At 47.3% G+C, this 13698-nt stretch overlaps 1 protein-coding gene across 3 annotated transcripts in view; it reads right to left on the minus strand.

Annotated features, from left to right (window-relative positions):
* LOC128812147 (1-phosphatidylinositol 4,5-bisphosphate phosphodiesterase eta-1-like) overlaps window positions 1–13698 on the minus strand; it is a 43862-nt gene that overhangs the window by 21559 nt on the left and 8605 nt on the right. For all 3 annotated transcript variants that reach the window (XR_008438618.1, XR_008438617.1, XM_053986399.1), the window contains exons 2-4: window positions 2472–2618; window positions 1875–2118; window positions 469–598 (exon numbers count right to left, since the gene is read on the minus strand). Coding sequence is in view for 1 of the 3 variants with exons in the window: in XM_053986399.1 (XP_053842374.1) it covers window positions 469–598; window positions 1875–2118; window positions 2472–2618 (521 nt within the window). In the remaining 2 variants the exon portion in view is untranslated. The remainder of the gene's footprint in view (window positions 1–468; window positions 599–1874; window positions 2119–2471; window positions 2619–13698) is intronic.

The raw sequence follows: 13698 nt of genomic DNA on the forward strand, positions 1-13698 counted from the left end.
TCCTTTCCTACAGTAAACACAAGGACTGGTGGAAAATGGGAGCTGTTTTCAGACAACAGAAGTAAAAAATTGATTCTAAATCAATCAAATCTGAATGGCTAAATATGAGTAAGTTTTTAAAGAAAATCTAATTACTTGCATAAAGCCAGTTTCTATTAAATAATTTTCCATAAAGGAAATAAAAAATATTTTAGTAGTGACAGAATAACTTCATTGTCCATCAATGCCAGCATTGAATAATTCAGTTCACAGAGCTGAAAGCAACAATGCAGCAGAAAGAGTAACATTGGTAACTCTTCTGTGTGCTTCATGTCATTTAAACAATGTTCTGGTGTCTCTTTGTCTACAAAAAGGTAGGACTTTGAAAAAGCCTGTGAGGTGCTGTGTTTTTAGTCCCAAGCTGCAGAGCCTGCTCTGGATGTGCCCAGAAGTGGATCTCAAGTGGCCCCTGGTGCCCCAGGCACGGACCTGGAACATCTGCCGGACCTTCCTGCGGGGCAGGCTCACGTTCAGCTTGTGCATCAGCTGGTGGATCTCCTCGATGTTCAGCAGCCCGTCGCCGTTCTTGTCAGCCTCCTCGAAGGTCTGCTTCACCCAGCTGCCAGCGTGTCAAGGACAGGCACTCAGGGGATCTCCCCATGGACAAGGGAGGCAGGGCAGCTCCGGAAAGAGCCCTTTTTGCCCCTGCCCTCACTACAGCTCAGACAAATGCTTAAAACCAGAACTGGTTTATGGCAATTATTCACAGTTCAGCTCACAACTCCAGCCCCTCTGCACTCCCATTTCTGATGCTGGTTCCTCCTCTGAGAACGTGCTCCAAAGTTTTTAAATATTGCTGGGCTTACTCGGGGATCTTCTTCCACCTGTCCCTTCCTTCTATTTAACTTCACTTCCCAACCAGCACCTTACACCCCTCCTTGCACAGGTAGGGAACAGAACTTGTTCAGGGAACAAGTTCAGGGAACTTCCCTTGTTCAGGGAACAGAACTGCTGCTAAGTTCTTGGAGTGGGACAGGGCCATTCTGTGTGCAGTCTCCCAGCTGCCACACTGGATAAAGCAAACAGGACTTGCAGGGAGGTTTCACCAGGAGAGAAGATACAGCAGACAGGAGCAGCTCAGAAAAGTCATGGTTAAATATAGCAAGCTGAGGACAGGTGCAACAGAGCATGCAATACAACCCCAATGGACCTGTGCCTGCTGTGATCAGAATCAAACACGGGAGATATAAATTAAAAATACCTGAAATATGTGTATTCTCCAGGAGTACCATTGGAGATTTCCATGAGGCAGAAGAACAGACAGGTTACAATTTTACTTAAGATGGCCTTGGGGTTTGGTTTTTGGGGGGAAGAGTGCTCTTTGTGTATAACATTTTAGTCATCACTGTTGTGAAAAAAACTGTTGTGAAGAAAAAGGCACATGAAGAAAATATTCAGAGGACATGAGGTTCACTCTGGCTGCTGGGCTACAACAAACATTTAAGGAGCTTTAAGGATTTGTGCTCCTGACAAACAATGGAGGCTGGGAAGGACACAGGCATCTGACTTACACAAGAGCAACAGAGATGGCCAGGAGTTACTGAGATATTGAGATAACTAGAAATAACTGGTCTGCCCCTTCAAAAAGGAATTCATAAACAAAATGCAAGCCTATCCCCTGACCCCCCTGCAGTTTGATCCAGACCCCAAGGCAAAGCCCATGGTTTATCACACACGTAAGTGTCCATGTCAAACCCATTGCCCAGGTTTCCATTGCAATCAGTGGAAGGGTTTTGGTCACTTAACAGGAGGAGAAAGGACACGCTGTGCTGAAGAGACTGGAAAGCAAGGCAGGAATGTGAACCAGGAGCAAGGCCTGGCTCCTCAAAGGATACTGGTCGTGCGTTCTCTGGCGCTTGGCGAGCGAGTCCTCGTCGCTGATCCCGGCCAGGAGGTACTTGAGCCCCGTGATCCAGGTGCGAGCCTCCTCGGGGTTGGACGTGATCAGGTCCAGGGTCTCCAGGTGGTTGCCATGGTAAATAGTGAAGCAGCAGCTGGGGTCGAAGCTGCCCTCGGCGTGGCGGTGGAAGATCTCTGACTGCCGGCCCTCGCTGACTTTGTAAATGGAGTCGATGACAACTGGGGGGAAAGGGAAACCAGAGGACACGCTGGGACAGCCAGCCAGCCTCTTCCTGCTTCTCATAATTCTGAGCCATTCAGGCTCAGAGGCATTAAACTTTTATTAATGTGACATCTTCACATCCCAAAGCCCTGTTGGACTGAAGGTTTCCCTGCCATGGCTGTGCCACGTGCCAGCTGCCCCGGAGGCTCTGAGTGCTCCCCAGAACATCACAGGGCTGAGGCTACAGAAAGGGAGCAGGGGAGACAGACACCAAGTGTCTCCCATCAGCCCACGAGCACCTGTGTAGCTCTGTAAGTCACATTCTAATACTGAACTGCCCCAGAAATTAGAAGAAATATGAGGAGTTTACTTTTTGCCTTTTCGCTCTTCCGGGAGGGCCTCCATCGGATGCAGGTCCTGTGCTCGTCCAGGTAGAAGAGCCTGACCAGCCCCTTGGTTCCACTCTTCAGCTTCACCATCTGCGTCCCAGACTGCATCACACTCATGCATCTTTCAACTGTGGGGCAGAGCAGAATAAATTCCACTAACCAGCCACCTCATCCACTAATGACATGACCAACAGGCTCCCCAGAATCTGCCAGGCACACACCAGTTGTGACCTGAACCTCCAGTGACAGAAAGTGGGCAGTGCTGGGAGACTATTCCTTCTTCACTACCACCTTCTCCACACAGGAAAATAGAACAGCTCATCTGTCTGAACACCCTCACGACAAAATTGAGGCAAAGAAAACTTTTATCTATGTTGAAGGAAAACATTTTATAGTTGTTTCAAGCTCATCTTATTTACATTTTTTCCATTACTACACACAGTGTTGTAATTTTGAACACCAGCACTCCATGTACTTGGACTGGTGAGATCCTCATTCAAACCCCACAGACCTTTGGGCTCAGTAGCCCTGGAGTTTGTCCCTCATGCTGTGACACTGGCAGAGCTGCTCACAGAATGACACAGACACATTCACACCCTCTCCATGCTGCCACCAGCCTTCCAACACACACTGGGATGATTTCCTTTTATCCACCCATCCCATCTAAATGATAAGGCTTTTTTCCTCCTCTGTGTTTTGACTAAAATAAACCCATTTCTTCCATTTCATCTCACATCCTCCCTGCTGCGGCCTTCCAAACACAAGGATCAAGATAACATTTCCTCTTGATCTCAGTATATATCCATGCTCTTAAATTACCTTCTGGTTTTATCCATTCACAGCCTCTCCTCACTTGGTATCACTCCAAATTCATCTCCCCGGGTGATTTGTTTACACTCTGGCTGGCTCCCAAATAAACTCTCTGGGTCTGTCTTTATTTCTTATCACCCTTCCTCTCTCCAGCACTTCTCTCTCCAGTGCTCCTCAGTGTCACAGCAAAGACTAACCCACACTCCCACTCCTCTGCCAGAGCTGGGATTTATTTATTCTCCCAACAGCTCTGACACACTCACAGGCAGTCAGAGCAGCATCTAAACATTGGGCAAAGCAGGGCTGAAGAGCCCTTGGCACTGGAATAACCTCCCCTGGCTCCCTCACTCACCAGGAGCTCCAAGGCAAACCCCATATGGAATAAAGCCCATCAGAAGGAGCCTTTGTCCTGAGTTCTCTTTCTTGGAGGAAGGAGGGACTGCAGTTGAGCTGAACAGAGCCACACTCTTCTGAAAGCCTAAATGTGTCCTTCATTATGTCCATAAATAATGGCACCCCCTGGATCAGCACACACTGAATGAAGGTGAGTTTGGAAGGGCTTTAAGATAAACCACAAATGTGACATAAATCAAGCCAGAAGGAGATGCTAGACCATATCCACATGTTGGCTGGGGCAGCATTGACTTGGATCTATCTGAAGATGCACAAAGTAGCAGGAAGACAAACATTTACACCACAAGGGATGGAAAACTCAGAACCTGAGAGAAGAAAGGTGAACTGAAGCAAAAATAGTCTCTAAAACTCCCTATGTACATCCACACAGAAATGCCTTTTCTTGGCAGACCCAGCCTTTCCCTGTGGAACTGAGTTTAGACCAGGTTTGTCTTGGATTCCTACCAAGACAAACAAACCTGTCCCAGCACAGAAATGAGGTCCTCCCTGTAAGTGTGGATACACAAAAGTGCCCTGCTCCATCAGCCTGGCACACACACCACAAGCACCTTTTGATTTCACTAATAGAGATCACTTCCAGCAGGGCTTTAGCTCAGTAAGAGGTTTAGCAACAAGCTACTCAACACAGAAAATCTGCTTCTTTGCACCTAAGGCTAGCAGTGACTGGTGAAAGTCTTACAAAAAGAACTACTTCTCAAATAAGTCTCTCTATTAGGACCAGCTCAGTTGTCAGAGAAAAAATCCCAGCCCGGTTCCACCAAGATGCCCTTGAGGACAGCCAGCAAAAGGCAGAAGGGAAAAGACCACATTTATTCAATACAAGAAAAGCAGAGAATGGGCCACAGTCAGGTAACTGCAGCCAGCAAAACTGTGGGGGAAAATAAAAACCACAAATGTAATCCAGTTCCTTCTTCACCATTTCAATTGCTTAGACATTTCTACATCATGATTGGAATTGTTGTGGGTGCAGTCACATTCATGCTTCAGGTACACTTCAGTTACAGGGAACAGAATTTAAAACACTTTCTTTCACAAAGTGGAAGAAACCCAGTTCCTGCCCAGTATCTCAACAGCCTCCACCTCCCAAATCCCACCTGCAGTAGGTCCAGTGCCCCAGGGAGCACCATCTTTGCTGCTTGCATTTTCCCAATTGCAAGGAAATACCGTAAGAATTCAAACATTTAAAGAATAGTAAACATGTAAGAGAGTTCATGGCATCATTCCTGCTGTGTAGGTGTTAATAAGAAAGGCTCCACGTTCAAGAAGGGACTGGGGTAATGGAAATGCCACAGCAATCAGAGCCCAGTGGATCTCAGCTCTGCAAACCATTTACAAAGCACCCCATCCTCCCCTTCAGGCTATTTATAAAATATAAGCACGCAAATGAAAAAGGTCTTTTTCAAATCTATTCTCAGTATGCTAATGCCGGTCCCTTGCCAGACACCACACATTAGCATCTGAATCAGGGAAGGTATTGAGCAGTGCAGGGCAGAATAGAGCTCCAGAAGAGCAGTTCAGGAAGGATTTCACTAAGGAATAGGGAAGCTGGTTCCAGAAAAACATCTAATCCTGTAGATAAGCCAGGAATACAGAGTAAATGAAGCAGCTCCTCAATGCAGACATAGATTAAAATTTGAGGAAGCAAGACATGATTCCCATTAAAAGATATTCTTCTAACACAAGGACTAGCTGTGCATTTTTTGCTCAGAGTCTGAAAATTAATTAAGTTAAACTAGAACACAATATAGTTTATGTTACAAGATCAAAGAAAATTAATCTGGAAGTTTAAATAACAAACTGTGCTTAGGCAATGTATAAGGAAGGTATCCTTGCCCAGGGCAGGGGGTTGGAACTGGGTGGTCTTCCAGGTCCCTTCCAACCCAAACCCATTCCATGATTCTGTGATATTTGAAGCTTTAATTTAAAATTAAAAACCCCTGAAAACTACATTCACTTCTGTTTGCAGAGTTATGCAGACTTGACAGTCTAAAATCATCCCAACAGACATCCTGGAGTTTAACAGGATTTAATAATGAAACACCAGTCTACTTTTCTTCCTCCCGAAATAACCCTTTAAAGCAATACAGACCTGAATTCAAATAGCACTTTTTGATTTAGTTCAGCCATGAGGATCACTCCCAACACAAACCTCTCCTTAGGGGAGGAGCTGCTTCTGTACCCGAGGGTAAAGCAGATACAAACCCATCTGTGCCAGCTGGCCCTCGTCTGGGGTGGCCACGCTGCCTGGCACGTGGCAGGTCTCTGAGGCCAGGAGCAGAGCCGTGGAGCCCCGGGATGTCCCTGAGAGCCGGGGTGCCAGGCAGCTCCGTGGGTGCCCCCTGCCCACGCCGCTCTGGCTGCCCACTGAGCCGGCCCTGCTGGGCAGCTGCGGCCGCTCCAGCGGTGCCAATCCCCCAAACCAGCCCGTGCCACCCTCCGTGCCACCCCCTGTGCCACCCTCTGTGCACTCGGGCTTGGATAACCAGGGATGGGCTCAGCACCAGCCCCCCAGGATCCCCACAAAATCTCTGTGGCTCACAGCCACGGCCGTTCCCTGCATCCCAGGAGCTGGGTAAATGAAGCATTTATATTTTAGCTTATGGAGTTACATGTTGAATTTTAACCTTTTACTTAAGAAACCTCTGCCTAGTACAAAAGGCATAAGAAAATGCACATTTCTGAAACCTCTTACATAAAGAACAATACCAGAAGGAACCAAAGGTGCAAAAAACCCAAGTAAAGAAGCTCTGCTGTCTCCAAGCCTACCAAGACTGACAGATGTACACAAATAAGCACCAAAGGACTGAAAGCGCACGCACAGAAGAGAAGTTCAAAAGTTCAGTCATAAAGAAGACCACAATTTTCAGCCTCAGAAGACCCCTGAGAGACCCCCGTGCGACCACCACAGCAAACCACGCGTGGCCAGAAGGGCGTGGACTTATTCAGCATGAGAGGCGAGGACAGCAGGGCCAGAGGTTGAATATGCATGAAAAAGTTGTGCAATGCATTGCATATAGAACACCTTTGTGAATAAAGGTGTGGGTCAGACCTCTGGTTTACAGTTCATGTCATTCCAGCAGTCACACTGGTGAGTGCACTGCTGCCTGCTCGTGTGCCTCACCACAAGGACTTCAGGGTGTGCAGGACCTGCAGTCCATACCAGAAGGAAATTATTTAGGGAAGCAAGACATTACACTGAGCAGCATTTCCCAGCAAACAGAAGAGCATTTTGCTGTATGGTGCACATCCCTGCAGTGAAATAAACACTCTCTTCCATAAAACATGTTCTCTGAGGTTAAATAAATATCCTGGCTATTTTTTGCTACTATATTTTGGGGTTTAGTTATTCAAGAAAACACTATTACCTTTGCATTAGCAGCACAACTCTACTGCCAAGAGTCTACAGCAAAAGGTTACACCACTGTTGTGAGACAGATAATTTTACTTTAAAGTCAAAGATCAAAACAAATTTCTTATTGCTGTCCACAAACAGTTCTTTTATTTTCCTGTATGTTAAGAAATTAATATTTCAAAGTGCAGCTAAATGACAAAAGGTTTGGTCTCATCTTGCTTTTATGGACTTACTATAACAGCCATCTGACAAAACAAAAAGATTAAATAAGGTATAAAGAGCATTACCAAACACTGAGAAGCATAATTATGAAAGAGGATATAAACTGGGTTTCTAAATGATAGGCATCAACTGCATTAAGCCAACATTAAGCTTGAAGAGATAAAAGGAACCCATAAAATGCAGGAGTTACTTTCCTAATTGCAGCAGCAGCTCTTCTCCCCTGCATTCAGTTTTTTGGGGTTTCCTATGTATTTTGTGAAGGGTTGTGAAGCCCTGGCACAGCTGCCCAGGGCAGTGGTGGGTCACGGTCCCTGAAGCACGTGAAAAACGAGAGGATGTGGCTGTTGAGGACCCAGTTAAGTGCTGAACACTGTGGTGGTGCTGGGCTGATGGTTGGACTTCATGATCTGAAAGGTCCTTCCCCAAAAGCCCCCACCCCTGCACTGGAGACCAGCACACAACTGCACCATCCCATCCCAGCAGTGAAAATACTCTGGATCCAACCCACCCCCACAGCAAACCCCAGAACCCTGCCATGTTCTCAGCTGTCTGCACTCTCCTCATCCCCCTGTCCTGCATCATTCCCTCGCCCTGAGCACTAAGGTTGCCCTTGCAGTAATGCCATTAAACACCATTTTCTGCCCAGGTGTGCCCCCGAGAGCACATTGGATCTAAATCCCACAGAACAGCACGAATGCCATCAGCGTGCTGATCTTTGGGGTGTTACAGAACAGCCAAAGAGCCCGGGGGGCACAGAGGGCAGATGCAGGTCTGGGGCACTCCAGGGCCCCAGGCAGGACTGGGTTTGGTTTAAATAGCCACCGCTCGTATTTTGTGCCAGAATTTAATTTGCTCCGCAGCAGCTCTTCTAGGCTCACGGAATTTCACATTAAGCTCCTTACAGTGGCTTTACTGGTAATCTCTGGGAAGTCCATGGACATGAGATGGACAATCAATCTCTCAGACTTCTGCATTTCTTAAGAAACCCTTGAGGAAGCCACACAGCACCAGCAGAGACACCAGAGGCTGAAAAGGGCACAGGCAATTCATCTCAGCCCTGCAGATACAGAGAACCAAAGCAAGTAACCAAACACAAGTTGAGACTACTTAAAACAACTGAATGGCATCTAATCAAAGGAAATCCCTAACTCTGGGAAGCAGCTCGTGCTTGTAAAGTCACTAAATAATATGCAAACAAAAAAGGAGTGAAGCTTAAGAGCAAAGTCATTCACTATCCAGAATGGAGAAACAACCCCAAGCACAACCAAAATCAATCAGCATGTTTCAGCTCTTTGTAAGTCTGAGAACTGTCTGGTGGTGTCTTTTTTTCTTAAAAAAAAAAAAAAAAAAAAAAAAAAACAACAACAACAAATGCAAAAACTTGGGAACAGCAGCTCCCAGAAGTCACGTCTGAGTAAGACATGTTTCACAGCAAGTGCTCTTTCAGCCTCCCCTATTGACACTGCAGGCTCAGTGCTTCCAGGATGACCAATAACTCATCTTGTTTTCACATTACAGGTGAAAGGTCTCTGCTCTTCACCTTCTCAAGCTGATCCTTGACAACCTTTAGTTATTCTTGACATGAGAGAACCCAGAGCTCCTTCCCAGACTGAGGCCCCCTCCTCTTTTGCTCTTAGACATCAGAAAGGAACCAGAAGCATCCAAACAAAAGCTTGGCACTGCAGTATAATCCAAAAAGAGCCTGAATGATCCTTAATGACAAGCTTTGTTCCCTCACTGAGACTTCACCGAGCACTGTGCAGTGCAGAAATGTCCTGCCAGGCCAGTGGCCCTTTACAGGGACTGTGCTGCCCGTTGGACACCATGAATAATGCATGTTTCCCACCCCTGCCCAAGGACCCCTCCTTCTGCCAGCTCAGCAAAGTTCCACTTATTATCTTCAAGCAATTAGCCCAGGTTTCATCCTTTCTTCAGAAACAACTCCACCAGAGCTGCCCATTGTGAGAGCCCCGGTGCCACTGCTGGCTGAGGACTGTAGGTTTTCCATTAGGACTAGGGAATTAATCCTTTGTCAACACTGAAAAGCACAATCGTTTAAGCACAGCCATGGCCAAGTGCCAAAGCACATTGTCACATCAATGGGGTGAACAAGGAGCACAGATTTATTAAGCAAACACAGTTAAGTTTGCACATCCTAATCCTCTTTCTTCCTCGAGGATCCCTCAGCGGGGAGGGCACAGCAGTTGATTATGACACTACAGAAAGTGGAAAAAGCAGGAGGTGGGAAGAAATGGAGGAGGAGAGTTTCAGCTGCTCCTGCCAAGGGGAGGACGAGCACACAGGTGTGTGGTGTCACTGTGCCAGATCGAGGGTGGCTTTCAGGACACGCACCCTCCCTCTGTGTGACCATGACACGGAGCACCAGGCACCATGCCCAGGGTGTGTGCCCATGTGCCCAGAGGAAAGCCCAGGGCTCCCCAGGCCAGGGAAGCTCTGCTCAGGAGGGCAACCCCTCCCTCACTGCAGCTGAGCCACCTCTGCAGTGCCAAGGGGCTCCTCCTTCGAGGCCTGCAGCTGGCAGAGAGCAGTCTGAGCATCCCAGGAGCCGTGCCTGTGGATGCAGAGGTGGAGAACAGTGAACCACGAGCTCTTTCTCTGCCAGAATCCCCTATCTGCCCTCTAAAAAAATCAGTAAGGACATAAATAAGGATCATACACCAGTGAACCAGACCTTGTTCTCAGCCTCCCTGTGTTTGATACAACAAATACAATTCCTACCACAACATACTGTGCTAGGGCAGATTCCCACACCGTCCCTTGTATGTCACACCTCCCACTTAACTTCACCAATTTAACAAAAAATAGGAAAAAACCCCACCACCTTCCTAAAGCTTGCTCCTGTGCCCACACAGAAACGTGCAGAGGATGATCTGTCCCAGCCTCAGCACAAACAGTCAGTTCTGATGTCTGCAGTTTGATCAGCAAACAGCCACGTGTGGCAGCATCTCAGCCCCTGTCCAGCACCAGGGCCTGGGGAGGGGAGTGCCCTGAAGACAGGGCACAGGAGCAGCTGGAAGAGGGATCCAGTCCCCAGGACCTGGGGCCAGGCTGGAGGCAGCACTGCTTCCCTCCAGGCTGCCAAACAAAGCCACATCTGGGGCTCGGCTAGAGACTAGGAAGAGGGGAGAAAAGCAGAAGAGAAAGGAAGGTGAAGTTAATTAACCTTTAAAAGTAATGAATGGAGACTGCAGTGCAACAGATGATATGAACTAATTTATTCACGCTCCTCAGAAATAGTAATTTTGCTAAAGAAACATGTTTATCTATTCTATTTTAAATTACCTCGGTGCAAGTCACCGACAGTGAGTCATCTGTGGGCAAACAATGAACTGACAGTCTCAAACACCGAAGTGATTTTATTACTGAAAACGATGCTGTTTTGTGCATCTGAGTTCCAGGCTGATCAATGTTTCCATTGGTAACGTGGGAACACCTGTGAGCCCGTTCTCTGCTGTATCGATAACCTGCCACAGCACAGGCTCGAGCTCCCTGCCCTACAGCCAGCTTTGCTGGCACTCCCAGGGAAGAGCCAGCCTGGGCTCCTCACAGCTCCCACTTCAGTCATGTGAGGAGACACGGAGCAGCACATGCTCCCTGAGGCACCAGTGCTGAAGGAAAGAGGAAAAACCAGCACACGCACCCCTTGCAGCAAGCTCAGTGCTGGACAGAGCTGGGAAGGTTTCTGTCAGCACGTTCTGCTCACAGCCCTGGTGTCCCCAAGCTGCTGTGTGCCACCACTGACCCCAGTGTGGCACTGGGGCAGCTCAGGCTCCAGCAAAGCATCTCAACAATTCTAATCTCTGCCCCAGGGTTTTGGGAAGACAACAGTTCTTCAGCAAATGACAACAACGTTTCCCCTAACACCATGACAGTGTTCTGTGGATTTATTGAAACAAGTGGATTTCATTTCTTAAGCACCAAAACCACTCACACTAAGTAATTAGCAAGCACATAACCTAGTTACTACCTGGCCAGCCACATCCTCTGCAGAGCTGATGAGACACTGCCCCTGGAGCCATCAGCACCCAGCTCCAGCACCCTCTGAGCCCTCTGCAGGGCCATGGCAGGGACACTGTGTGGTGCCCACTGTGACACTCGGGTCAGGCAGCACTCAGGGCAACACTGGGCAACCTCCTCAGGATATGCCAAACCATCTGGAGGCTTTCCACCTGCCAAAGCTGCCATGTGCACGTGCTAACTTCTTGTCAGTGCATTTAATGCTGAGACAGATTTAAGCTGGTATTGGAATGAAACCTGTGGATGACCAAGTTCTTCCCAGGAGACTGATGCCTTCCATCTCCACTCAGACCAGTTTGCTGTTCCGTATGGAAGGGCTAATTCCCTTACATATCAGGATTCCAGAGCCTACACTCAGTGCCTGGACAGCTGCAGGCACAGGAGTCCCAAAGCAGCACTAATAAGGACATTAAACAGGGCACTGCCATTGTCTCTGGTACAGAGGGGAGCCTGGCCATGACCCCACCTCCGAGAGACCAAACCTCAGTGCCAGGGACAGCAGGGACACCCTGGGACACCCTGGGACACCCCGGGACAGCCACTCACTGCTCTACAGCCCTCGCTGGCCTCCCCACACAGAGATGGCACTGCCACAACCAAGGATGCCCAACTGGAATTTGGCCTTGCTGTCACATCTGGGTGAGGAAGGGGATGCAGAACTCCACCCTCAGCCGAGTTCTCCACTGTGGAATGTGCTCATCCACACATACGCTGCCATGAGATTCAAAACTTGATGCTTTCCTTGCAGGCCTGTTGCCAGCCCCTCCAGGAGAGCTGGCTGCTGTGAATTATTCACTGGGGCCATATCCATTACCTGCTGCACCTGGGAAGGCAGATGGAGTAACACCTGCCCTGCTTTAGCCACGGCCACCAAAGCTCCATGGAGAGCTCTGGGTGCCCAACACCTGGGAGAGGAGCAGCAGCCTTTGGCACCGCAGCTCAGCAGCCCCAGCACAGGCAGCCCTCCCCACAGGGCACCCACAAATCACTTACTTTTGCCTAAAATGGGCTCTGGCTTTTATACAATAGCTGCGCCTATTCCCAGAGACTTCCACTTGATAAAAAATATCCACTAAAATCAACCATGACAGATACAAAGGAAAAAAAAGTATCAACTGCCAACACTGCCCTGAAATTCTCTAACATTTTATAACAGGCAAGATGATATTTCAAAGTATAATCCATGAATTTTGATGGCTTTTAGATTAGTTTGTTTGATTTTAAATTACAGATAATCTTGTCACAAAAATTTCTTCTGAGCTACACAATTCTGGCAAGAAAGCTCTTATGCTAAATTTATTTTCTAAGTGTTTTTTTTTTTAAAGAACATAATCCAACATCTAAAGGATGAGCAAAATACAAAAATTAACTTTAATCTACCATGATTTCTCCTCCTCTCTACAGCATTTACTCTCTATCCACTTAGAGGTTTAAGCTAATTGCCACTTTCCATTCAGCACTGACTTAAATTGAACAAAACTAGACATTATAAACTACAAGATACTGAAGAAAGTTATTCAAGATGTCTTCCTTTTTTGTACTATCTCCTGCAATTCTTGGAAAGACATCTTTTATCCATTGCTTTCATTCAAATTTTACATACCACTTGCAAATGTGTTATGCTATTTATAAGTGCTACTAAAAAAACCCATCAAACTCTTCTCCACTGAAAGCTGCAGCAGAATTCCCAACAGATGAAAAGGTCAAGAATGTTTTTATTCAAGGCAAACACATTTGTAATAATTTAGGCTAACACAGAAGTGCAGTTTGTCCTCATCAAAAGAGCAGTATCTCAAACACAAGCTACATGGTTTCATGGAGAAATTGACTTTCAAGTCAATGCAAACCTACCAGGTTTTCTTGTTAAACATTTAAGAATAGATGCACAGCTGTTATACCAACAATGTCCACATAAACACTGCAATTTACCAAACCCAAGGGTTAAGTTACCTGATTTTTCTACAACCGTTTCCAGACACACTACGAGCTCATCCTATGGATTTCCAAACTCAAACATCCTTACCTTTTTCTGGACTTAAATTTTTATATACTTCAAGGTCTGCCATTAAATTTGTAACTCGGGCATTATTGGCAAGCAGAATGGAAATTCTCCCTTCGGGAAAGGCTCAGTTTGATCTTCATGCCTTCAGAGCCAACACATTTGGAAAGCAATCCTTGGAAGTACAGCCGAGCACTGCTGCTCAGGATGAGCGAGGAGACCCCGGTGATCCACAGCACAAATCCAGAGGCGAGAGCAGGTAACTTCTCTCGCGCCCGAGGAGCGCGGGCTGCCAGGGAGCCGCCAGCATCTGCTCGTGCTGCAGCTGCGGAGCGGCGCTGCTCCCGTGTCCCCGCACACAGCGCTCCGGGCA

The sequence above is a fragment of the Vidua macroura genome, chromosome 10 (genome assembly GCF_024509145.1).
Source record: "Vidua macroura isolate BioBank_ID:100142 chromosome 10, ASM2450914v1, whole genome shotgun sequence".
Lineage (NCBI taxonomy): Eukaryota > Metazoa > Chordata > Aves > Passeriformes > Viduidae > Vidua > Vidua macroura.